Here is a 27,593-nt window from a genome sequence, read left to right as displayed (position 1 = left end):
CCTTTGATAGTCTCATTTTTTATAGCCACAATATAAGTGAAAATAAGTGATATTACAAAAAAGAATAATGTAATTTTACAAATTTATCCTTGAAAAATGAGTCACATGTTTGACACATGTAAGTTTTTAACAGACCATTAACGGAAGTTAGTGATAGGTACCATTTGAAATAAAATCGAAAAGTGCAGGTACTGGTTGTGATCAAAATTGAAGTTCAGGTACCATCGATAAGATAGATGATAAGTTTATGTACCATTTGTGATAATTACCCTAATAATAATAATAATAATAATAATAATAATAATAATAATAATAATAATAATAATAAAAGACCAAGTTGTTTGTGTAGTTTAAAAAAGTTTAGAATGTGTATTGATTTATTATTTTATTTAGAATGCAATAATTAAAAACATAAATTTGATAAATGTTGGACCTTAAATCTCATTATCCAACATTGGGTTGTACTATTTGCGTAATCTACCTCTTTGTCTATGTTATAGATGATTGACGTGATTCTAGATTATTTTAGATATACTAATCTCGATTCACATTCGAACAACTTAAGTATGGGTGCTTAAAACACACTCCGTGTAAATGAACTAAGAGATAAGTTTAATATCGTCATCAAAGTGCCAAGGGTTCGTTGCTCTGTCCAGAAAGTACATGAATTTGTATATATTCTGTCAAACCAAGGGCATAATATCGGTATTGATTCTGTTAAAAAAAGGTGACAATATATTTGATTGATGCGAGGTAATTAGCTAGTGACAAACGTACCTTGTTGAAGTCAAATGTGCCAGAGTCCCTTTGATCGAGTTCACTAGCTCTCACTCACTTGATATTATATTAACCTTGGCCCTTTTCAGTTATCTACTACTCATTATAAACATGCATATATGATTAAGATAGGTGCTTATTCATTAGCCTTAAGAATAGCTTTTCTGGCTAGGCTCAATGCATCTATATTTTGGTAATTGACTTCTCTTTAATTTGTGTTGATTCTCATCCAAAGTGGTCTTATTATCATCCTTGTAATTAGAGAAGGACAGATACCAAGTAATCAAGCACGATTTGAATCTGCAATAAAATAAATGAAAAGTTGTTACAGTTAATCGATTGCCAAACAATCAAATTAAATTAGTTAATAAAATGAGTAGATTGTGACAAAAAAGAACTTATCGCCGCCTCCAAGTGCATTATTTATACTTTTGCTAAGATGCAATGCATGGTTTTGCGAAATCCTGTAGGTCGAATTCAAAATCATTGCATAGGCAATTTGACACGTAAAAGAATTTTACCCGATAGCATTTCCGTCAGAAGTACATAAGAACCCGAAGTGCTACCAGCATACATATTGCATTTCTTATTTAAGAATCATTCATCAAGGTCGGCTGGCCTTTCAGAGTTCTGAAATCGGTGTCGTATATTGTTCGTCTCACACTGACATAGTGACATGATGTGATGTCAAATCCGTTACTTTCTTCTTCTTTTTTTCGCTTACAAAATCCGTTACTTTCTTTCGCCATCTCTCTTTCTTTTTTCTTTTTTTCTTTTTTCTTTAGTTACTTTTATGTCTGGCAATTACTTGCCTTGCTATTTGTAACCAAAAAAAAATTACTTGCCTTGCTATTTGATTTTGGTGATGGTTGATGTTTTGTATGGCTACGGGACTTGGATCGTGGATCTCTTGTGTTTTTTAACTTTTTTTGAATGGGATCTGATATGGTGTTCTTGTGCTGGAATGGAATGCTTTGGCTGGCTTCCAAGTTTTTGGTGGCAGATTCCATGATGTCCTTTTTTTTTTTTCCTTTTTTTGGGTGAAGTCAAAGGTTAAGAGAGGCAAAGAGACACCCTAACTTTTGAGATTTTATTGAAGAAGAAGAAGAAGGAGAAAACATACAAGGGGGAGGGGGACCAGAATCCAAAACCTCCCATATAAAACAGGAACATGCTAAAGGAAAGACAAACTAACGAAAATGAAAATTCAGCATTCCTGAATGGTCTCTCTGAAAATGTCTGTCAATGAAAGGAGAAGTTAGGTCCCACAAAATCAGATCACTAAAGGCCGCACCATAATTCGCCAATACATCTGCAACTTGATTCCCTTCCCGAAAGATATGTGAAGATCGAAATTGCATTTAAGAAATACGACATAAGCAATTGCCCCACTCAACACGAAGCTGCCAAGGCACTAAATCAGGGGACTGTAGAAAATTTAGAACTAGCAAAGAGTCAACTTCTAGCCATATATGTTTCCAGTCCCTTACCTAAGCTAGTTCAATGGTCTTAATGACAGCCATTACCTCTGCTGCTATTGAGCTAGGAATGTTAAGATTAGAAGCAAAGGCACCGAGGAATTCCCCTCTATAGTCACGAAAAACGGCTCCATAACCACAGCGGTCTAAATGTCTTTAAAAAGGTTTGTAATTGGATTGGATTGGATGCTTGTTGGGCTTGTTTGTTTGTTTGACTTATTTCTTTTCTATTTGCAAAAACAATGTTGACCCGCTTTTGGATATTATTAGCATCAAAGCCACTCTCAAGTGCAAAATGTACAAGTTATAGAATATGAATTAAGTACGGATGTCAAACCCATAAGGATTAGTAAATCTTTTCCTAGCTAGGAAAAACCTAACGAAAACTAGAAAGAATGCACACAATTTACAAATTCATCAAACCAAAACTCATTGCAAGATGTGACATATGAATGATGATATTCACAAATGGATAGTGAATTATTTGTTGATATTTTTGGTTGAAAGATTACACTAATAGCAATGAAAATAAACAAGACTAGACTAAATTTAAAGTAGTTATAAAATGGACTGGAGTTAGGGTTTAGATTGTCTACTACTAATCTCTCTTGATGCAACAATGCAATTGAATATGAATGTGCTAAACATATTGTTCAATTACTCTCTTAGCATCCGGGTAAGACTACTAAGGCCTAAACAGTTTTGATTTTATCAATTCCAACTGGGTAAGTCTAGAATTAACTACCTAAGAACAAGTCGATCTTATTTCCGGGTAAGTCTCAATTTATTGTTCCTGGTTGCATAAATATTAGAGTTTAGATAACCAAGCAAGCAAACTAGTCCTAGTTCTAGATGAATTTAACTCACTACTCTCACATGCACACATGGTGTGCTTTCATTCTTTCTTTTGCCTAAAGGTAATCAATCTCTTAGCAAAAACTTCATGGCATGCCATACACATTGACTCAAATTGATTAGGTTTAAGTAAATGCACTCAACTTTTGATTTAGCATGTGAAGGTGACAAAATTTCATCAAATCATATACAAAGCATCAATTACAAGCAAGGTTGGCTAAAACTTTCAACACTAGCCCCTATGAGTTCACTACTTACTCATAAATAGGTTAACAAGCTTTAGCATATTACAATACATCAAGTAATTAAAGAGAGATAGAGAGTGAGAATTGACTATTGATGGTGATGGAAGTAGTGGTGGAGATGGGTCTCGGATGTCATGGTGTGGTGTTGTGGTGGTTGTCTCCTTCTCCTTACTCCTCAGGCTCCTTCATGGTGTAGAGATGATAAATCTTTGAGTAGCTTGTGATGGTTGTGGAATTGATAGGTGGTGGAAGTAGTGGAGATGGAGTTGTAGAGAGAAGATGGAGTTAAAGTGAAGTGAGAATGGCTGAATGGTTGAAGAAGTGATGAAGATAAGGCATTTTTGGTCTTAAAAATCAGCTATGTTGGGGACCAACATGGTAGAGATGCTTTTACACCATTGTCCCTAAAATAGTCCTAAATGCATGCAAAGTTCCAAAAGGACAAGATGTGGGAAAAATATTTGAATTTCAAAGACAATTCCCACAACCATGGTCCTCCTTGGTTGGACTATGACTTCTCCATGAGTGGCTGCTAGCCGGAAAAGTTTGCTGGAATCTGCTTAGTTTTTTTCTCGCTTAAATTTCATGTCTTCTCCTCCTAACTTTGATTCTTCCACTTTCAACCCATAAATTGGGCATTTTCCTCTCTTTTCATTGTTTCCTACAAACAAAAGGAAATGGATTAAATATGACAAAATAGTATGGAAGACAAGTCAATTTTCATAGTTTTGGGGCACAATTATATGAGTAAATTGTGACTCAACAGGTATTTATTTGTAACAGTCTTACTCACCTAAGGGACTGTTTTAAGGGAATGTGAGACACAAATTCATCTCAACTACATGTATTAAATTTAAAAGCTAAAATTATAACTTAAAACAGTGCTTTTTTTTTTTCAGCTGTTAGATTCATAGTCCCTCACAATTCAAACGCAGTTCGATGGGAGAGGTGGTGCGATGGCAGTGTTACTACAAGGAAGAGCTTAAGTTGGGCTAGTCTATCCTGGAAGGATCTTGGGCCTGTTTTAAGACTTTAAGCCTAGAATACACTGCAGTTTTTTTTTTTTTAATTTTTAAATTTTAAATTTTGTTACCTTCTTAAGTTTTAGTTGTTTATTGCTTTCAATAAGCCTGCACCAACATTTGGTGGGGAGAGGTGAGCTTTGTCCTGATTTGCACATTTAGTGTGCCTTGTCTAGCCTAATGAGGCGACATAAGGTATGTATGATCAAATGGATGCACCCCTCCTAGCGGCAGGATGATATGTTGTGTTGCCAGATTCAACTCTAGTCGACAACATAGTGGGAAAGCTGGTTTAAATGTCTTATGGCTCTGTAGTGACATTATCTTTCAGGTATGTCACCATTGTAAAGCAAATGGAGTTCCCCAAATTGCTAGTATGACAACCCTTATTACTTGGTGCATTGTTGAATACTTAGGATTTGTGGAGGCTTATGTTATTATTCGAGATAATCTAAAGTTTGTAATCTAGGGTTTAGACATTATGTCCCCCCATTATATTCAGCAATTTTATCAATCAAGGCATGAAGATAGCTGCACAGACAAAGTATAATATATATATATATATATATATATATATATATATATATATTCCTTTCAAGTTAAAACTAAAACCCTCCAACAAAATATAATAACAGATAAAACCCAAAGGAAAATTTTAAGAGACTAGTTTCTAGAAAGATGAAAACCCTATTCTCTCTAACAGCATGTTTTCTCACGCTGACACTAGCGTCGTCTCTTTGTGGCGACGAGCACAACGGCTTCGATCAGAGTCCAATCTCAGGGCTTTTCTGCCCTCCCATTAATCCTCTCAGTCAATTTTATTCTCCTTTGTCAGTTAATAGTATTAATGATGGCCGTGGCAGCAGTGGTCTAGGTGGCGGTGATGGGGCTCAAATTGTTTGGGCTGGTAACCGCCTAGTCAGCGGTGGAGGCCTGGGGCTTAGTGCTTCAGCGCATAAGCTAATTGGATCTGGATCTTTTGGGTTTAATAGATGCACGCTGCTAGTGCGCGGCGACGACACCTTGGATGCAGCTAGGTTGATACTGGAGCCAGTGTGGCGCGGTGCTGCAGGATTGACCGCGGATGGCTGGTTTCCAAAAGCTTGGGTGCCCATTGAATCGAAATCCAACAATATTCTTCCGCGTTGCGAGGATCGGGGGATGTCGAGATGCTTCGTCACACTCTTTTGGCTACTCCGATTTGTGCTTCAACCCCAACACTGACGTGGGCAACTTAGAGGGTATTCTTTCTTTCTGGGGTGGAGGTTTCGATCCTGGATAGGTGGCTCTCATTGCTCCCATCAGTTGGCGGCTCTTTGGTAGCAGATGTAGGGCAGGGTTGCTTCTGCTTCCGAAATTGCATGATGGTAGTAGGCTGCCAGTTTGTTGGCTACTTGATAGTTGGCTTTGCTTGGTCGACAATAGTAGAACAATTTTGTTGTTGTTAACGACGATGTTGCAGATGCAATCAGAGCCGGCAGTCGTAAGGAGTTGCTGGTTTCGAGTGCTCAATAAGAGTTGGGTGTCCAAATCAAATCTGGCCAAGTCTTTGGGCTATCTTTGCGCCTAAATCAGAACCCATCTGTTGGGCTCACCAGGAAGCTGGATTTGCGATTCTGAGGATTCTTTGATTATATTGAGGCTAATGTGTGTGGCAAAACCCCCTAGTCCTAGCTTGAAGGGCAAAGGAAAAATATAGATAGGTGTGGTACGGGCTTATATACTATGTCTTACATTTCTCCATAGTTTATAGGCTCACTTTAAATAAGTGAGCGATTAGTTCGAATATAGATGGTCTGTTTCTATGTATCATAGTAGTTCACTTACTACAACTTCTTGATCTGTCAAGTTGATGGCAGCAGAAGGATATGTAATGGTCATCTTGGCATGCATTTTAATGAAATCCACATTACTTTCAAAAAAAAAAAAAAAAACAGATAAAACCCAAAGACTAAAGAAACAAAAATACATTAATTCCTAGTTTCCTACTTAATGTTTTTTTTTTTTTTTGTTGAAAGGGTTTCCTACTTAATGTTTGATTGTTTGTCGCTCAGTAACAAAGCTAAAGCCTTGGGAGAGTGTTTATTCCATTGAGATGAAGGCTTTTTGTAAACATATTGTTAATTTGCAAACTAACAAATTTTTGAAAAAAAAAAAATTCTGTTTCTCAAATTTTTCAATTGAAAAAAATAATAATAATAAATTGAAAAAAAAATTATTTTAATTTATTTAATAAAAAAGGCAATTTTAAGATTAATTTTGAAACTTAAACTTTTATAATTAAAAGGTTATACAATTAAAAGTCAGAAAAATTTAAGAAGTGGTAAATCCTTTTCATTTATAAAAATAACTTACAAGAGTTACATGTGTTGAAGTTTTGTATAGGGAAAATTTCGCATACAGTACATCAAGTAAGGGCCACTAATAATTCTTATATACAAAGTTTCAAGAAAATTATCATGGAAAATAGCCAACTTCGATCTTATCCTCTCAATCTCAGTCTTGAGACTACCAAACTTCTGGCCACTCCAATCACACAAGGCCTTATGTCTCAGCTCAATCTTCATGCACACATTTTGGAAGGGATTACTACCATTAATGCTCTCCCAACCTCTCTTCACCACACTAGCGCATTCCTCATCATGAAGCCAATGTGCTTCAAAACGAAAACGATTCTTCCTTCTTCTCCTTGTAGGTTTCCTGGAACGCACCTCAAGAATTATAGGTAAGTGATCAGACTTTGAGGGTTTAAGATGAGTAACACGAGAGGCCGAAAAAATGGCAGACCAATCTCTCGTAGCCATGAACCTGTCCAAGAGAACCTTAATCTCCTCCCCTCCATGCTTACCTCTCCAAGTGAAGCAAGGACCTACAAAGTTCAAGTCAAGAAAATTGCAACCCTCCATACACCTCCTGAATGCTTCCATCTGCCGAGGACACCTAGGAGGCCCTCCTTCTTTCTCGCATGCCCTAAGTATCTCATTGAAATCCCCTCCGATCAACCAAGGCCAAGCATTGTTCTGCCCTAATCTGTCAATAAGGGCCCAAGTTAGATGGTGAAGTTCAACCTTCGACTGGCCATAAATGCCTGTAAACAGCCACCTATTCATTGCATAATTCTTAGTTGAGCTAGAGATTAGATTCTTAAACCTTCTAAAAGGACTAGATGCCCATGAAAGCAATGATGAGATGGCGACTAATTAATTTAATGCTAGGCCCAATGTTCTTTTTTTGTTGTTGTTGATTAAAGTGCAATTCATTAATAGAAGGTCAGCAAGCCCAAACACATTACAATGCCCAGTGAAAGTCAGATTACAAGGCTCAAAGGCCCACCCCTAATGGGCAACAACCGACCTATATAGGTAATTGACATTTCTTTCTTCACAGGACTTGACATTTCTTTCTTCACAGAACTTGACATTTCTTTGGATTAAATTCAGTTTACTCCCCTGAACTTTAGGCCTAAAATCAGATTGGCCCCTCTTTCTGAAAATCGATTACGATGGTCCCTATACTCTCAAATGACATCACCCGAGTCCTAAATTTGAATTTGGCTCGAAACATGACGTCAGCTGCTGAGTTGGAGCCGACATGGGGGCAATGGACATTTCAAATATTTATAATTTTCTCTCTCTTTTTTTTATAATTTTTTTCTCTATATTCTCTCTCTCTCTCAGATGCTCCGATCTGCTCACAGGTGAACCATGAAAAACGCAGCCAAAGGAATAAATCCACCACACACTCCAGAAGAGAAACACCAAAAGTGACCTACCTTTTTTCATTCCCCCCCCCCCCCCCCCCCTCAATTACAAATATACCGTTCTACTTGTCTGTCAAGACTCTAAAAGCTTCAATCTTTCTTCTCGTTATATATCAATCCAATGCCGTACACCCAAACAGTAACCACCACCACCACAATGGGCCAGGCCGGCCTCACCCTCACCGCGCCGCTCCTCTCCCTCCTCCGCCGTCCGATCAACCCCACTCGATCGTCACTGTCGGGACGACGACGACAACGGTAACGGCAATGGCAGCTTCCGCAACCCGTTTGCGTTTCTCGGGTCGGGCGGGTTTAAGGTGCCCGTAACGACGACGGCGGATCCGTTCAAGAACCATACTTTGAAAATCGGAGAGGTTTACTAGTGGTTAAAGATCGGGGTTTGCTTCCCCATCGCGATTGTGAGGCTTGTGATCTTTGGGGTTTCGTTGCTGATTGGATTTGTGGCCACGAAATTGGCTCTGTTGGGATGGAAGGATAGGCAGAACCCTATGCCCAAGTGGAGGTGTAGGATTATGTGGATCTCTAGGGTCTGTACCAGATGTATTCTCTTCGCCTTTGGGTCAGTTTTTCATCTCTATTTTGGTTTAGTAGGGTTTTCGTGTTTGCGTTGTTCATATATATATATATTTTTTTTCCGGTTAAGCTAAGCTGTGATTGGTTGGTGCAAAAGTAGAGGAAATGAGTAGAAAGTGGAATTGGATTGAAGTCAAGTAGTGACCTTGACAGGCATAGGATTTTGAAATTTGAGCAAGCGTATGGCTTTTTTGAGTTTTCGAGAGTTAATTACTGGGATTTTAAGTGAACTTATTAATGGATTCAACTGAGAGGAAGGTTAGAGAGAAAATGTGTATGAAGGAGTTGTTAATTTTAGTTTTTTAAATTTGTTCTTTCGCCGAGGGGAGTGCCTGGTAAACTATATTGGTTGTCTTGGAAAATACGAAGTGAAAAGGATTGAGTATAAGTGTTCAGTTATCCAGTGAAGCTCACTCTTATTTTAGAAACTATCTGCATTCTTGATAGGAGTGGAATTGTGTTTGTATTCCTTCTAATGGATTGTTTGTCCTCTTTTACCTTTGTTTCAGTTACCATTGGGTCGGGTCGGAGCCGGGCGGACTCGAGTGATGTCATTTCAGAGTATAGGGACCATCGAAATCGATTTTCAGAAAGATGGACTTAATCTGATTTTAGGCTTAAAATTTAGGGAAGTAAACTGAATTTAATCCCATTTTTTTCTTCACAGAACATGAACAAGACATAAGCCAATACATGATCGAAAGGAAATGGACATAGGCCAATAAAACCCATTCTTGTTTAAGAATGTTGAACGCAAAATTATATGTTAACTAGAAATTTTCCCCGCGCTTTGCTACAGAGTTTGTTTTTGTAAATGAATTAGAACAACGAAATAGAAAAGGAACTAATATGTAAAAATTTGTAGTCAAACAATGTTTATACATATTACATTCTAGTTGAAGCTTTGTTCAACTGGAGCTGGTACAAAAATGCTAGTTTTATAGAAGGGTTATAAGCTAATCTAGCAAAGGTTGTTGCTGGAGCTTGTTCAGAAAGGTCATCGCTCCCAAAATCCTCTAGCTGATTACTTCCAGTTGCAGCTGGGTTGGATGCTGGAGTTGGTTAGGAAAAGTTGCTGCTGGAGTTCAATCAAAAAACAGTGGTTGCTCGGTTGCTCCTGTTGTAGTGATACGTTGCTAAAGATGTTGTTGCTGTTGTTGCAGCTACACAAAATACTTTGCTGATGGAGTTCATTCAAAATACTTTGCTTCATTCTATCTACACAAAAAGAGCAGTTGTTGCTGTTGTTGCAGCTACACAAAATAGGTCAGTGTAGCAAAAGTTATAGTTACATAAACTGGCTATTTACGTTTAGTAGTTTTTTCTGTTTCCGACCTTGTACTTCGCTTGCTAAAGATGGTGCTGATGATGATGATGTTGTTCCATGTCTGGTTTGCCTCTCACTTTAAAACAAAGAGAATGGACTTAGTATTGTAGGAAAAGACTTCAAAAAAATGCAGATGCAGAGAGGTGATAAGAGGAAGGAGTCCTAGAATAAAACAAAGACTGAACAGAACAATGATACTCAGGATGAAATAAAGGTACACGGGTGAAATAGAGTGACAATGATTGAAGATTATAATAGGTTGAAGACTTGATCTTTTTCAAGTATAACAGATTTGATCTTGATGCATATTTTTGAAAGAAGAAGTGAATGAAATGTTGCAGTTCATTAGAGAAAGAAGAAATTGATATATAGAACAGGGATATCAGACAGACAGACATAATAAGAGGTACATAACAAGAGAATTACAGGTAGAAAAGAGGGAATTACAATTGCAAAAGAGGGAAAAAAATAATGTGTTCTGCTATGGTATTTGTGGTGAGCATATATTACTCAACCATGACAGTACTAATAGAAGAAAGAGTCTCAATTTTTTTATTTATGATCATGCATTCTTATCAAACTGTATCATGCATTCTTATCAAACTGTAAATTTATATGTTCATGACGCAAATTAAATAAATAAGCATATGCAGTACTACCATGATTACAAAGTAAAAAAGTGCATTAAACAATATATGCCTCTTGTAACCAGCAAACTATAAAGGCCACTTGCTATGAAGAACTTCAAATTTTTTTTGCTCTTTTAGAAAAAGTAGAAACTAATTGATCTGCTAAAATGGTAGCAATGTTTAGACAGTTTTGTATAGAATGTGTAAAAGCCAAACAAAACAACAATGAAATCTTGAAATTGATTGTATAACTACTGAAGTTGACTTAAATGCAAAGTTGCAGTCATCTTAAATGAAGATTAAGATTAAGTATAGAAGATGACAATAGTTAAGAGATTAACTGTTAAGAGTCCAAAGAATGCAGAATCTCATACCAATGAGAAAGTACATGGTTGAACATGTAGCAGTAAGCAACTTATATTGAGATTTGAGAAAGTACTTAACTTATAGTGCAGAAAAGTATAAAACATAAATTAAAAATATAGCTTGGGATAATTGGTATAAGTCAATTATACTATTTTTTTTTTCATAGGTGCGATACATGGCAGAAAATGTAGTTAGAAATGTCAGAAAAATAAAATGGGATAATATTTAGTGGTAATTATAGAAATTAAATTTGTGTGATATTTACCTCTTGGCTTTTTTGTCTGGTTCAGAGATGAATAATTCTCTTCCGCGTGTTTCGATGGCTCTTTTTCTCTCAGAAGGAGTTGCAGTTCTCTTCTTGTGTTGGTGGTCCAGAAGGTTGTCCATTTGGGAAGATAGCTTTCACTATGAGTTCACCATCGAGATTCACTTTGATTTGAAAAAGGCTGGTTCTGGCCTATTGTCTTTGCTATCTCTTCTGGCAGTGTTTTTTCTGTTGGATATGATCTCTTGTTCACTAGTCTTGACAGCTGCTGCCAAAGAATTGTTCTGCTTGTCTTCCCATCAGCATAACTGTTGCTTGATTATCAGCATCCTCAATGGTCATATAGACTCTGTAACTGTATATAAAGAGATGACAGAGAAAATGGATCAGAATTTTTACCATCTACTTATCATGTTGGAAGTTATAAAGGATATTTCTAGCTCAGGTTGTTCATCAAGTGTAGATGACTGAAATTGAAAGCCAAGTTTAAAACTATTCACTATTCACAACAGATCAGCAACTCTGCATACACATAAATTTAGTTCCTCAGCCATTAAAGTTATAAGTAGATACTTATGCAGGAAAAAAAAAATGAATGCTATAATTAAGTGACTCGATTCCATGTTATATATTTTCTACTGTAATAAAGGAAAGGATATAGGTCTATATGTTCAATAGTTACATACATGTATCCACGTGAAAGTAGAAAGGAAAGAACATAGAAAAAATTGAGAAATAACTCAAATAAGGAAACGATTCTGGAAATACGTGAAATGAAATCAAATAGATCATATTGACAATTTTGAATGGATCAAAGTTTATACAAAAACTAAGTAAAAAGCCAGAAAGTGGCAGTTCACAGGAAGATATATCTCATCGGATTTTTATGAACTTTCTTTGTTTGGGCATGGGATCTTTGTCTTCTTTTTTGAGAAAGAGTTAAGAGTGCAAAAGAAAAACTAATTATAATGTATGTTATAACAGTAAGTAGTAATATAAGAGTAAGTAGTAATAGATATAATAATTTTTTAATACATTATGTATCTATATTTGTGTATGTATGTACAATTTCTAACTCAAGCTGTGGTTTACAAATTTTATGGTTCATTCTAACTGATTTGCTAATAGATATCATACTTCATGCTAAAGTTAATATATTGACATGCATAAACAAAGCCAAAACCATTCTGTGTATATCTACCATTAAAGAAAAAGAAGTTGAGGCATTTCTAAATTGTAGCTGAGTTATTCAAATTATACCAAGTAATATTCAACTCAGCAATCAATTAATGGTGTTTTTGAGGCATTTTTTTTTCATTGTTGGCATTGTGAAATTGGACCAAAAAGCTGTAATTCTAATGTTTCCAGAATTCAAAAATATATCATATTTAAAAACAAAAAACCCAACGATTTCAATTTTTGAATATATTATAAGAAGTTATATTATAAAATGGCTCAAAGGATGCTGAAGCAAGAATAGCATAAGCAGTTTTCAGTCAGCAAAACTTTACAAAAAGTAAGTTACAAAGAGAATTATCAGATATTTGTAAAGTCTACCTAATCAATATTTTATTAGAAGAGGTACGTTCCAAGAATATATTTGCAGATGATACTACATCTCACTTTAACATTTTCAGAAACAGGTTATAAATCAAATCAAGGATAATCATTGAAATTAACTCTGGGGATCAGGTAGCTATTTGCCAGTAGGCCAGTTTGCACAGATATAGTGAATAGATATCAACTATCATTTCTTGGAAAGTTTAATTCATCATCTAAGAAGGATCACAAAATGTAGCAAGAAATTCTAGTAAACTAATATAGCCCAACTACACTTTGAATTTCTATATACAAAACATAAGAAAGAATTCATATTTAACAGTTTTTACCATGGAAGAGCTGTTTGTATGTCATGCTGCACACAAAGGAATTCATTGCTGTTTTCCTTTTCTTTTAGCTGTTTGTAACAGCTTGGGCTTGCTCTATACCACCAACCATTGTGTGTTGCGAATCTACGGATTGAAGCGCTGCAGTAGACCATTTCTTCCCATGATATATATATATATATATATATATATATATGTTTTGCTAGAACATAATCAAACACAGAATCTGTGTTAAATTGAATACATAATTAATGTTGAAGAAAAAAAATGAAGGAGGAATGAACTGCTTACTGAAGCATGATTATAATGTTCGAATAGGCAACATAGTCCATGGAGAGATTTAACAATTTCCCTGATGCTAAGGTCTTCTTTGGCTCGATCAAGGCATTTGGAGAACACCCAAAGTGGCCACTATAATTACAATTTGGAAACTCAGATAACTGGCCCTTTTTTGCTTTAATCAATTTTCATAACAAAATTACGATCACTGTCATGTTCATTGAAACCCAAATGTAAATTGAAAGTATTGTTATTCAAATCTTGACACAAAAATACATAAAATTCAGAAACAAAAGAGCCAATCAAAACCACAATTTTACGCAACTAACAGAAGCCCAAATCATATCAAAGGAAAAAACCCAATCTTGATTTTATAGAACTGAAAAAACCAATCAAAGACATACCTCTTCTGTTGCTGAAACCTGTCTCCCAAACTCCATCAAAATCTTGGCACACACTCTTCCAAAATAAATACAAACCCAGCTCCCAAAGCCGATCAAAATTTTAGATCTCTCCTCCCAAACTCTATCAAAATCTTAATTCCCTCCTCCTCTCCTCTCCTCTCTACTCCAACAGCCCAATCTATATCACTCCTTCGCTATCACAATCAGTTTCTATCCCTTTCTATCACAACCACTTCCTTCTGATTTGCACGGCAACAGCTGTTTCTCTCTCCTCTCATCACCTACAACAAAACCGTAACTAAACCGAAAACAAAGGGCAAAAGAGTCTTTTCCAATCCCGAGTGAACAGCCCTACAGTGAAACTCACGTTTAGTATATAGCAAAGAGCGCACATGAAAACAATTCACCAGCACACTGAAGAAAGTAAGGCATACCAAATGGTCATCACCAGTAGACTGGCGGAGAAGTCTCATCTCTGTGAACATGGGTGGGTTCCTTCCGAAATAAAGGTGCTGAACAACGCCTTTACTGTTAGAATAAGTATCATTAAAAGATTAAAAAAAAAAAAAAGAGATAGTTTATCAAAACATAACCACCATGTTAAAGTAATTTACAGGTATCACCAGATAAAGATTTATGGGTAGTTTAAACACATATAAGCAACTTAAGTGAATCATTACAAAATTCAGCTCAGAATTCAAGATTAGTTTACAATCCTATTTAATCAATATAGTAATTACTAATGCAAACCTAATATAAGTGGTACCAAAATTCTGAATGCTTCTGTGAGATGCTGATGCAACATAGAACAAAAGGTTTTTGCTCTAACTTAATGTGGATGCTTACTGTCGCAATGAAATTCATCCTGAATAGACACTATTTATATGAGTACATGCTAATAATGGTTTATCATACTACAATACTCATATATCAGCATACATGCTGAAATTTCCGACATAGAACAAAGATGCTGATATATGAATACCGTAGCAACTTTGGCCTGAAATGTCAACAGTTAGCATACATGGTGAAATTTACAACATAGAACAAAGATGCTGATATGAGTACTGTAGCAACTTTGGCCGGAGATGCTGATATATGAGTACATGCTGATAATTTAGCACAGTTTCTGACTTCTATTTATACTAACAAAAATGACTTTTATACTTCACTCCTCTCTAAATCCATTGCTAAATTCATAATTGTGATTTTTCTAAATATCAAGGGAAAGACAACAAAGTAAATAGACCAAATCCAAATCTGAGTAATATGCATATAAACCCCCAAATCAAAACCTGCAAATTCAAATCCAATACATATCCCCCAAATTCAAACAACAAAAATCAAGATTCCAAAGAGAGATAGTCGGAGCTGTTTTTTATCTGTTTACTTTAAATTTGCAAGGTCAGAAAGCACTTGCATGACAGTTAATTCATCTCAGATATAGTGCACAAATATAATTAGCAGATCTAGTTTTAGTTCATGATCATACATAGAGATAAAAACTGAAACATAATGAAAAGACCTGTAAACCCATTTCGAGACCTGTAAACTCTGTGCCAATGACATCAACATCTGGATCGTAATAAGAACCTGAGGTGATGAGATTTTATTATAAAACCCTTAATCGAATAATCCCAACAAAATTGACCACAAAATTTATATATAATGAAGTTAGCTTTTACCTTCAAAGATTGAAACTTTGAATGTGAAACGGAAATTCCCAACCCAATCAATCAATCTCGGTTCTCAAACTCTCACCTAATTTTAAACTATCTATCCAAACCAAAGCTATTTCCTCTCCATTTCAATTTTCTACCACCCAAACCCGAAGCTGCATGCACCGAAATTGAAAACCCAATCTCAATCGCATCCAAAATGTTAAACAATTCGATCAAAGTAAGCAGCCCGTAATTGAGGAAATAGATTATAGAAGAAAAAGTATAGTTTATAGAAGGATGGCAGCCTGTAATTAAAACAAAATGGAAGGGTAAAAGAGTCATTCAATTCGGGGCTCAAATGAGCAGTCCACGCCTTGGAGGGGGGTCAAAAACGTACATATAATAAGATCAATTTTTGGACAATAAGGAGTTGTAATCAAACCATCATACTTCAAGTTGTGGGACATGGAGGAAAAAAAATAAGGCGAAAGGAGAATTAAATCAATAAAATCTGAGTCATGGGACAAAGTTTTATTGAATTTTTTCCATTCAATTAAATTATTTAATGATAGCTCGAACATTCAAAAGTGAAAAACGTGAATAAGAATGAAGTAGGAGAAACAAACTTAGTCATTTTATCCGTTCTTTTGTTTCTCCTACTTCATTTCTACACGTTTCTTTTCTTTCTGAATTTTTAAGTTATTATTAAAACGGAGTTGGTAAGTGGGGAAGGAGAGGAGCCCTATAGAGCTTTTGAAACAACGAGATGATTTTCAAGTTTTCAACAGCTTCTTCTCCCATAAAGTGAGTCCCTGGATGGACCTTGCCAGAAGAAAGGAGGCAATACCCCAAATTTGAATGATGAAAACCAACTGTAGAAACCAAATAAATTAAGTCTAGACTCCAAAGGAGCTCATCAAATTTTCCTCTTCGACCTTAATTTGACTCAGACTCTGGCTGGTCTACAAGACTACAACAAAATCATGCATTGCGGGAGACCAGAATTTAGAACTTGACCATATCAAAAACAAAAACAAGAGAGACTTAAAATGTGGATTGGAAGCCCATAGATTCAATTAATCCCACAACTTTCAAAGACGTAATCAGTGAATCAGCATTGGAGGAGGGAGCAGATTCAGGAATCTTCATCATTTTTTTATTTTATAAATCGGTAGGAATTTTCATCAGTGTGATGCTAGGTTGACTTGAAAGAAATTTAATAATTTGTTATTTTTTGCTTTCTCTGCAAGGATCCAAGGACAGACTACCAGTCTACATACATGTCATTGGAATTTGGTTTCTTTAATTGGTAACACTAAACCCTTTATCCCAAAAAGATTAGGAGTGAAAGATCTTATAATTTTATATGTTGTTCTGTATATATAGTTTTGGATATGAGTTTTTTTTTTTTTTTTTTTCTCACATATTTGAATTGCATCGAGCCATATAACCCTAACAAATAACAAAATCTTTTTTGCTCATGTAGTTGAAAGTCAACCAACTTGTTTTAAGACTCGCAAACTCTACATAAGTTAGAGTTGCTTGTCATATTTCTCCATGAACAAAATTGTTGTGGTTTTGCCAAATATTCCAACCAAATTAAGAAAATTTCCGCTTTTCAACTTTAACATAAAGTAGATAATTTTTTATTTATTTATTTTAGACTTCAAAACAAATCAGTTGGCATAAAATCATGATAGCAAAAGGAGAACAAGTTCAAAGAATTAAAGTAGAATTGAATTTCACTTTAAGCTTATTCTACGCTTCAATGATTTAGGAAATGTCTTTGGTAGTTTGGATAAAGGAACAAAATATACCTGAGATCTTTGGTTACTCTAAATTACTGTCTCTTCACAGAATTGTTCGACATAATTATTTTTAGATGTACTCCAATTTTTTACATGGTAGCACACCATAAAAAACTCAGCTTTCAAGTTATTTTTCTAAAATAAAAAAATAAAATAAATAATATTCGATGTTTAGTTCAACAATCAAAATGTGGGGGAAGAAAACATGAGCAAGAAAAGATGAGAAAAACACGTTTCAGAAACCCACCTATCCGAAGCCCTAAATCGCTAAGTGAGATGAGGGTGGCACCCTCTATTAGAAAACCAAGCAGCTAGCCTAGCATAATCCTCATTAATATGGTTACTTGGTTAAAAATATATTCCCTCTTAGAGTCCTAGACTGTCCATCATATTAAAGGTTGCACAAATGTGCTATAATTTGAATATTTGATATGATTTACCACATCCATATCCTTCAGTCATGCATGAAAACATATATTACCAGCAGAACAGTCCGGCAAAGGAAACAACCGTCAGACCTTATCTTGGTTTTCCATGGTTTCCTATTTTTGGTCATTTTATGTGTTCTATAATGGTCTGTAATATTCCTTATCCCATCTTGTGGGTCGTAATATTCCTCCAATTTGTAGTTCATATTCTCATGACAATAACAGTAGTCCATTATTGGACAGTGAAAGAACTATTGACGGCAAACACAATCTATTATTCTCATAGTATGAACAGGAAAAGCGAAGAATTGGATCCAGATCGATTTAACAAAAAAAATGCCTATCAGAGAAAAGAGATTTACAAACCTTTTTTAACTTCATCATCATAGGAGTCGAAGAAGAATCGAATTTTGCACCGTCTATTATAGTGATAATAATACATATTTCTGTGAAGATCAAGCAGCTTCCGAGAAAGCTCGATTGCACTTGGGTCAATCCACGTTCAGTTGGATTCGAATGTCTCCAAATTCAACACCTATATATATAGATGCCTCAATGAGTATATTATATGCCATTGCCACCAAATTTGAAATCGAAGGCGAAAAGGGTACATTCAGGTACAACTTGAGCTTGTCCAATGGAAGACCCTCGCAAAGGGAAGGAAGAGAAGGCAGGCATGGAAGAAGTGCGTTATCGGGGCGTTCGGAGGAGGCCATGGGGGAAGTTTGCGTCGGAGATAAGAGACCCTTCGAGGCAGGGTGCTCGTCAGTGGCTTGGTACATTTGACACAGCAGAGGAAGCTGCAAGGGCTTACGATAAGGCTGCTTTTAACCTAAGGGGCCATCTTGCCATACTCAACTTCCCCAATGAGTACTATTCTCGAGTCCTGGGATCTCCTCCTTATCCTCCGAGATTCCAAGCATCCGTTTCTTCTTCATCGTCTTCTTCTGCTTCGGCTGCAGCTACTGCTAGTAGAGGAGCTGGTGGGAGCTTTGAGAGTGGAAGCAGCTCCTCTGCTGGACAAGGAAGGCAAGTGTTTGAGTTCGAGTATTTGGATGACAAGGTGTTGGAGGATCTTCTTGATTGGGAAGAGGAGAAACGTAAATGAGAGCAATTGCATTGCTTTTTTTAGTCGAAGAAATCATGGCATAACTCATTTTTTTTTTTCATCTTTCTTTTCTTTTCCCTTTCTTGATGTTTGTTTTATGCTACTGCTTATGAATCGAACAAGCTTTCCTTCTATATATTAATATCGATCTGTCTACCACAAGTTTTTTAGCACACTTGGCATGCAATTGGCCGAAAAATATCATATGCAAGGCATGCATATATACAAGAAGGGTTTAATAATTTTCTATACCTCAGGAAGATGTGACTTCAGAATTTAATTTGGTTTCATTACATGGCAACAAACCCTAGTCTTAGGGTTTTGCTCGCAGTACCCAAATCTATAATGGCAAACCCTAGCTTTAAGTATGGTACATAGCACGGCTTGCGACCTTCAAAGCATGTGTCAGCACTTCAAACATGTCATGATATGGCGCATAAAACCTTCTTGATGTATTGAAGATATATGTAGATGTTTTTTTTTTTTGATTTGTCAATCTCACGGTGTCCTCAAAAGCTTCCTAGGCCCATAGACTAATCCGTGCTCGGGGGATTTTGTCAGAACGCTTCCTCCCCCCTGGCCACCAAGAATATATTGGGATTTAACTCCAATAAGCGTCGGCGGGATTCGAACCCGGGTGTAGGGGTTCCACACCTGGAGGCTCTTACCAACTCGACCACCTATGGTGGTTATATGTAGATGTTAGATAGTAGCAAAAGATGAGTCACATTGATCTACTAGCGCTAGACAGTCCGCTAATTTATATTTTATTTTATTAAATTAGATAAGTTGCATTTAAATTAAGAGGCAACAACTCATAAAAGGTACATGGTCCACAATGGACGTGCTCCAAAAGGAGCTACAAAATCAATTCCAATATTGGGAAATAGGAAATAACAAAAGGCTTACAACCGAGCGATGTCAAACCGAGAGACTCAAAGTGAGTCCTCGACTCCTTATCGTCTAGGTTCACGTCTGAGGACTCGTTAAAGGAGATTCGGAAAGAGATAACAACCAAGTGTTCTTCCGTATCCTAAGCGAGAGAGAATTGCTGACTGAGAAGAAAAAGGATGAGATTTGTAGCCATTTTCCAAGAGTGACGATCCAGCCAAGAAACCAATTAAAGAGGGGAAGGAAAAAAAAGAAAAAGGTTATAGAAATGGTTATGGAGGGAGAACAACAAGAATTTTGGCCTCGTGGTTCGAAAATTCAAATTGAAGGAGAGGAGTGGAGCAAAAACAGTTTCCAAGTTGTCGATCTTGATCTGGCTGCGTAAGAGAGAAGAGGAAAGGGAAACTGGGTTTCAGATTTATTCTCTCTGTCTAAGTTTTAGAGAGAGAAGCTCTCGACTTTGGCTATCGGTAACGTTGCAGATTTGTAGCTTTATGTTCAGGTGCAATTTCTGGTTCAAGTGCTAAAATTTGTAAAGAAATTTTGTTTTCACAACCAAAACCACAATTATTAGATAGGCCCAAATTCTTATAACCACATTTGCAAGGTCTCTAATAGTGGTATTCACATTTTCAGCAGATCTCCATAGTCAATTTATATTGGATCACGTGGAGCCTGTGTGGTCACAAGGATAACTTAATTTACTATGATAACATGATAAAGTAATATGAGTTTCACAATTAATTTAGCCAATAGTTAGAGAGACCCAAATATCTATACACACATTTAAAAAGTTCCCACTTTTCATTTGAGATTCACATTCTCAACAATAATATCAAGATTACTTTCCGGGAAAAGAATAGAGAATAAATCTTTCCAGAAAACGTACAATAGTATTCCAAGTACAAAAGTAGCAGTACTATGTTCTCGGGCTATCGAGATTGTATTCTGGTCTCCTCGTTGAGTGGCATGAAGAAATATTGCACAACTTGGCTAGTTGCACCACTCACAAACTTAGAATCACGCAACAGGAAACAGAGAATCTTAATTGTTCCCAACAAAGAAGTAATTTGGAATCCAAAATTACACAAAAGGCTAAGAATACCGTAACTACTTATAACATCTGAAACTTTGAAAGAACTTGTCTTGGAGTAAGTAGACAATTCATGACCCCAAGTTTATGCCCCCATGAGAACAAATTCGAAGAAATTAAACAACGACCACAATTATTGGTTAAGATCCAAAAGGATGATGATGTTATTTAAGATGAAAGAAAACCAACATAAACAAACAAGACTATCGGTGTATACTTAATCTTTATAAATATTTTGTTTTCTCCTTAATAATTGAAGTCCCCATAGATTATTGTAAACACCGAATAAAAAGTCCATCAGGACGTCCATATCACTATTTAATTATTTATTTTTTAGTTGGCTTGAAACCAAAAGCTAAGTGAACATATATATATATATATATATATATATATATATATGTATATATTATCTAGAGCTAGGCCTCGCTTTGAAATTAAAGTGCACTTTTAGAGTTTAGGGTCACTTTTTGGTTGTATATCCACATCTCGACCGTTCAGTTTTTAGGTACTAATGTGTAGATCATCTCTGCAAAATTTCAGTCAAATTGATGGTCGTTGAAGCATTGATAATTTCCTTAAAGTTAGTATGGTTCAAGTTAGACAGATTTAGTTCGTCCATTAGTTTAAAGTGAGTTAGATACCTTAAAGATCATCAATTTGGCTGAAATTTTGCAGAGATGATCTATACATTAGTACCTAAAAACTGAACGGTCGAGATGTGGATATGAGACTGAAAAGTGACCCTAAACTCTAACCTCGCACTATAATTTCAGAGCGAGGTTTCGCTCTAGATAAACATTATAAATATAAATATATATATATATATATATGTTAGAAAGCCGGCTATCTCTATCTCTACATTAGGGTTAGGGTTTTTTGTGCAATTTTCAGTGATAAGTTCTATTGATGCCATGGTTGCCCGTCTCACTTCTTCTCTTGCCATCGCTGAAGGGAAGAAGCAAGTCAACCTGTGGCCCACATAGGAAAAAGGTTTGCAACAAGCAGATGTTTTCTTGGTGGGAAAACTTCTCACCGCTCTAGAATACAAGGTAAGATCCTTCCTTGGGATGTTTCGCAATGCTTGGAGAATTTATGGATCATTACAATTGGAGGAGGCAGAAGGACAAAGGATTCTTTTCACTCTGTCAGACCCTACATATCAAGATCAAATCTGGAAAGGAGCCCTGTGGGGTATAATCATGCTTCAGTGGCCTTGGCATTCTAAGACAGCGTCGATGCTATTGAGACGGTGCCTTTCATCTTGTCCTCGTATTGGATTACTTTACACTGGATTCCCCCGGCCTTCCTATCTGAAAGGGTTATGACGATGATCAGATACACTCTTGGGGACTTCTAAGAGATTGACAAACATGGAAAACGAGTCGGAAAACTCTAGATTAGGGTTAAGATCAGTTCAATCATCCTTTGTCATTTAAACACTAGTATTGTCTGGAAGATGAGGTTGAGTTTCTCTGCAAGTTCAAGTATGATAAATTATTTGGTCGATGTGATGTTTGTGGTTTTGTCACCCATGTTGGACTCTCCTGCTCGGGTATGGCGTTAGAAGAAGATGATACAGAGGCAGAGCATATTGTTTTGGGTGTTCAAACGGTGGAGGCACCATCTATGACGGCGCTGCAACTAGCAGGCATCTCGGCAGTGTCTTCATCTGGTACTGCAACTAGCAGTAGGGCGGCATACTACGGCTAAGGTTTTGGTCAACCACCAAACCTCGTCTTTTGAACCTTTGTTCCAAACCAAATGCCGAAATGCTTGTTGCATAACCCATCACTCTTGCTGCAGAAACCATGCCGATAGGAAATTATTTGTGAGTTGTCGGAGATGGAGATGCTTTCTGAGAGGCTAACAAGAAAACGTCAAAATAGGGAGGAGGAAGGTGTGTCTATTTCTCCTAAGAAACTGAAACTAAGCCTAGTAGTGGGAAAGAGAAACCTAAATTTGGAACCAAAGAATTTGGTGCCGGTGCCGGTGGTGCAAACTAAGGACGAGAATGGTCAGTTGAAGAGGAAACAAGGTAGGCATGTTGGTAGCATGAACAAGCTGCCGTATGGTGAAAAAAAGAAGGTTGTAAAGGCCAATGGTGCTACTGAGAAGAAAAAGGCAACCAAGAAGAATCTACTGCCAAAGTTAGACAAAGCAAATACTACTTCAAGCTCCAACTAGAAAGGGAAGGAGTTGGTTATTTAATAAAAAAATTTAAAGGGTTTTATAAGCCTGTGTGATTTTGACTTAACTTCTATGAGTCTTCTATGACGTTTCTTGTCTCTTGTTTGTACCACAATTGCGTGATTAGCAAGTGAGGGCCAGTTGAATGATTTATTTTCCGTAGAAAGCGAGGTTTGATCATTCTTGTGTAGGCTTCCTTAATGGTGAGTGTCCCAGAGATTTAGTGGTTTGCTTTAGCTTAGATATGGTATTCTGACGATGGCTTTCTTACGTAAGCTTTGTAGACTATATCCTTTTGGTTGTTGATCTAATTAATTCAACTTCTATTTCAAAAAAAGAAATAAATAAACTAAGTGAGGCAAAGAGCTTCCTTGAACCCTAGGATTTATTTATAAATAAATAATAAAATTAAATTAAAAAAAAATCTATAAGAAGAGGGGGACAAAACCAAACCTCCCAATTAGTAGCGGATTCAGGATTCAAAACCGGGGTGCGCTAGAATTTTTTTTATCTGAAGTAATGAGTGAATTTAGAACAACGCCATTTATGTTGATGTGATTTTTCTTTTTGTAACTTGGTTCAGTTATATGTAAATAGTGTAAAAAGAATGTGGTAAATTTGTTGTCAATGTCATAAATTTGGTTCAATTAAATTGTAATTTTGATTCAACTAGATGTAAGATGAATATATGATAAACATCACAGTACCATAGACAACCACATTAAACATATATTTATTAAGATAGCAAAGATAAAAACCCAACCTAAACCAATATCAAATATATTACCGAAAAGAGGCCCCTATTATGTGATGTTCAAGTAAATCCAGAATATGTGTCTGGCCCAAACTCTAGGTTACTTGCTCTAGTTGTAATAGGGTTTGTATTAGAGATAATTTCAGAGAATCTTAGTAGATATCCAATCAATGTACGATTATGTTTCCATGTACATCTCTATTTGTATGCTTGTAATCCTCTATATAAAGAAACCCCTATTATCAATGAAAATACAACTCAATTCTCTCCCAAATTCAGTTTTCCTAAAACACGTTATCAGCACAAAGCCCTAACTCTGAAACACTAATTTCATATCCCTCAAATCCGAGCAACCACCATCGCACAACTTGAAGCCCCCGAACCCAGGAGCCCAGAACCGGCGGCAGAATTATTGGAACCGGTTGAAAAAGTACCGAACCTGCCCCCATAAGAGAAAAATGATTCTTTCCCAGTTCGCCACCTTCCAGACTGCCTCCTGTAGTCAAATTCGGTCAGCATCAGTGTTTTGACTCCAGGATCTAGGAACCAGAATCATAACTCTCGGAATCGGCCATAACATCACTGCACCGCCCAGCTCAGTACCTATACGTCGAACCAGCCATCTTAGATTTGCTGCACCGGCTTAAGTCACTGTCCTTCACACTTTTAGCCCAACCCAGTGTGAGTAGCAGCCTCACCTAGCCCTTGAGAGCTCCTCTGTCCACCTCTGTTCACCTACACACCTCTGACACCGATGTAGCAACAATTTCAAGCCAAAAACAGAAAACCGGAAGGAAGAAGAAGACACAAAGAAGAAAGGAAAAAAAAAGAGGCGCGCAGCCTAGAAAGAAAAGAAAAGGGGAAAGACCCAGAAAGAAAAGAAAAAAGAGAAGAAGCAGGTGGATGCAGGCCCAGAAGAGAATAAAGAAAAAAAGAAAAAAAGGTTGGATGCGGTCCATAAGAAAAGAAAAGGAAAAGAAAAAGGAGAAGAAGGTGGACGTGGGCCCAGAAGAGAAGAACAAAAAAAAGGTTGGACGCGGCCTAGAAGAAAAGAACAAGAAAAGAAAAAAGAAAAAAGGGCAAGCCCAGAGAGAAAGAAAGAGGAGCAGGCCCACATTGCAAAAGAGAAAGAACAAAAAGGGGAAGCAGCCCACCGCCAAACAATTCCGACGAACACCTCCAACGACAATTTCCGGCCACCTCTGGCGACCAAATTCCGACCACTTTTCCGGCAATTTTCTACACTTTTCAAGGTATGTTTTAAAGGTTTTATTAGTTCCAATTTTTTGAATTTTTTTATTGTTTTTCTCTTCTTTTTCTCGGGGACTTGCAACCCCATTCTTCTACCCCTCTTTCTTCATCATAGGGGAGACCAAAAGCCAAACTATGGGAGTTCATGCTCACTCCAAGCTTGGAGCTTGTAGAGTCCTCCAAACTTAAAGTTTGTTGAGATGCTATAATCGACCACAAACACATCATTATTTCGATCTAATTCAATAATTCTTGGAATCGGATTTCTTGGAAGCGACTACACTCAGAAATTTCTAATTTCTTGGGAGCGATTACGCTCAGAAATTCTACATGTTTTCATGGTACCTTTTTTTTTTTTTTCGCTCTGAAACTAACCATTTTTCTTGTTCTCTTTCAGGATGAGTAACCTGAATAAACTGGTCTTCGCACCATTAGGAACAACTGGTTTTAGATATCACAAGTGGGTTCGTGATGTCCGCTAGCATCTCAAGGCCGATGGAATTCTGGATACAATTCTCGAGCCTAGCTAGGACATGCTAACTATTGAGCAAGCTCAAGCTTTAGAAACAAATAGAGCAGCCTTAGAGGCAAATAAGGCGAAAGCCATTATTGTAATGACTCGTCATATGGATAATTTGCTCCAGTACGAGTATATGAATGAAGAAGATCTCAGAAGGCTGTGGGTCTCACTCAAAGAAAGATTTGGCAACATCCATGACTCCCTACTTCCTGAACTAGAAGTGAGATGGCATAGCCTCCGCTTTTGTGATTTCAAGTCAGTTATTGACTACAACTCTGAAGCACTTCGCATTAAATCCTTAATGAAATTATGTGAAAAAGATATCACAGATGCGATGTTGATTGAGAGAACTCTCTCTACCTTTCCTGTCTCTACTTTGATGGTTGCAAAGAACTATCGAATCAATGTTACTGCAGGATGGATCACAAGGTTTCATGAGCTCATTGGAGCTATGAATGTCTCTGAAAAGTATGACAACATCCTTGTGAAGAACTGTAATTCCAAACCTGTGGGAACAGAGTATATTCTAGAGTCCAATTATAGTCACGCCCCTAAGGGAGGGCGCCAAGAGCGAAACCCTAAATGTAGGGACAATTCTGGACATTGTGGTCCATATTCTCGCTCTAATGAGGAAGGTAACGGCCAAAATAGGCGAACACAGAACCGAAGAGGTCAACGTGGAAAGAGAGAGGGAGGCAACGCCTCTGGCCATGTTGGTGGCACCACCAACACTAAGAGCCATCCAAATGAAGTTTTCAAAGCGCCTCTATCAATGGAGTCTGAGAATAGAGATGTATGTTCCCAATGTAGAGTATCTGGTCATTGGGCACACATTTGTAGAGCTCGTGAAGAAATTGTTACCGCCTACAAATCATATTGTGAAGCAAGAGAAGCTCACTATGTGGAACAAGAAGATCAAGAAGATGATCTAGAGTGAAGGGTTGAAGACTTCAAATTTGGCTGGGATCAATAGATCGCCAATTATGTTTGAGTCTATATTTTTCCAAGACATGTAATAGGCAATTGCCATATATTTTGTAGTAAATGTCATTGGTTTGGTGTTTCTTCACATAGGCTCATCCAAAATCAGTGTGATGTCCAGGAAGGTTTTGAGATAAGTGGTACTTAAGCAAGCTTTGCTCCACCGACATCTCTCTACTCACCTGATCATATTTATTTTGGAGTTACCAAAAGAAGTCAAACGACTACCTTTGTTCTGCATTAGCTAGCATTTGGATTAGATTTTCTTAATAATTAAGAGACAATGATGTACACTATTGGTTTATGAATAAAATTTCGAGTTCTTCATTATGACTCTACTCTGAGCATATCACTTGTGACTACGATGGCTGGGCCATCAGGATTAGTTCAAGGACATGGAATAACCCAAATTTCGCTTGCCAAATGGCACCTTAATTATTGTCACAGAAACTCTCTACGCTCATAGGGCGAATCAAACCCTATGGAGTCATTCGAGCCAACAGATTCTATGCTGAAATGCATGTAGAGAATGAAAAATGAGTTTCTTTGCAATATCTCTAATGATTGTGAACAAATGCGCATCTTAGAGAAGTTTATGTGTTTCTCTAGTGGACTCTATGTCACTATTCAAGCTATTAAACCCAAAAAAGTTATCATAGAAGATCTCTTGGATTTAGACATATATTGGCTTTGTCACGACATGATAGGTCATCCTAGTCATGATGATCTGTCTACTAAAGACTTCACACAGACATCCATTCTTTCGAGCGAAACGAAGCATGAATCAAAAGTTGATTCATGGACTAAGTGTGACCACCGCTGCTGCCTCTGGTGCCGCCACTGTCCACCACCAGCCTAGGGCTGTCATAGTCCCTATCCATGATGCCATGAATGTCAATTTCCATGGCCACGACACTATGGATGCCACTTCCCATGGTTTTAATCCCATGATAGGTGATGTAGTCACTAATTTTGCTTCGAATAGCGCTTCAGACGCTCAGGCCCAACCAAAATTCTCATTGAT

At 36.9% G+C, this 27,593-nt stretch overlaps 1 protein-coding gene and 1 long non-coding RNA gene across 12 annotated transcripts; one reads left to right on the top strand and one right to left on the bottom strand.

Annotated features, from left to right (window-relative positions):
- Positions 1-9,555: 9,555 nt before the first annotated feature.
- LOC112197341 lies at positions 9,556-15,821 on the bottom strand. Of its 11 annotated transcripts, none has more exons than XR_002935633.2 (8): positions 15,573-15,821; positions 15,413-15,480; positions 14,322-14,415; positions 13,888-14,238; positions 13,496-13,658; positions 13,208-13,406; positions 11,319-11,673; positions 9,556-10,134 (listed from the first exon to the last, which is right to left on the bottom strand). It is a non-coding gene; the product is annotated as an uncharacterized LOC112197341 (long non-coding RNA). The 11 variants fall into 11 exon arrangements; XR_002935634.2 differs by having other exon boundaries at positions 13,496-13,691; positions 14,322-14,399; positions 15,573-15,820; XR_002935636.2 differs by having other exon boundaries at positions 13,496-13,691; positions 14,322-14,399; positions 15,433-15,480; positions 15,573-15,819.
- Positions 15,822-18,287: 2,466 nt separating this feature from the next.
- On the top strand, positions 18,288-19,026 carry LOC112200561 (ethylene-responsive transcription factor ERF098). The gene has a single exon (XM_024341599.2). It carries the CDS (start codon positions 18,422-18,424, stop codon positions 18,890-18,892), a length of 471 nt encoding a protein of 156 aa, XP_024197367.1. The 5' UTR covers positions 18,288-18,421; the 3' UTR covers positions 18,893-19,026.
- Positions 19,027-27,593: the final 8,567 nt, after the last annotated feature.

The sequence above is a fragment of the Rosa chinensis genome, chromosome 4 (assembly GCF_002994745.2).
Source record: "Rosa chinensis cultivar Old Blush chromosome 4, RchiOBHm-V2, whole genome shotgun sequence".
NCBI lineage: Eukaryota > Viridiplantae > Streptophyta > Magnoliopsida > Rosales > Rosaceae > Rosa > Rosa chinensis.
Note: the sequence above shows the minus strand (reverse complement) of the source record. Positions and strands in the feature narration are given on the sequence as shown.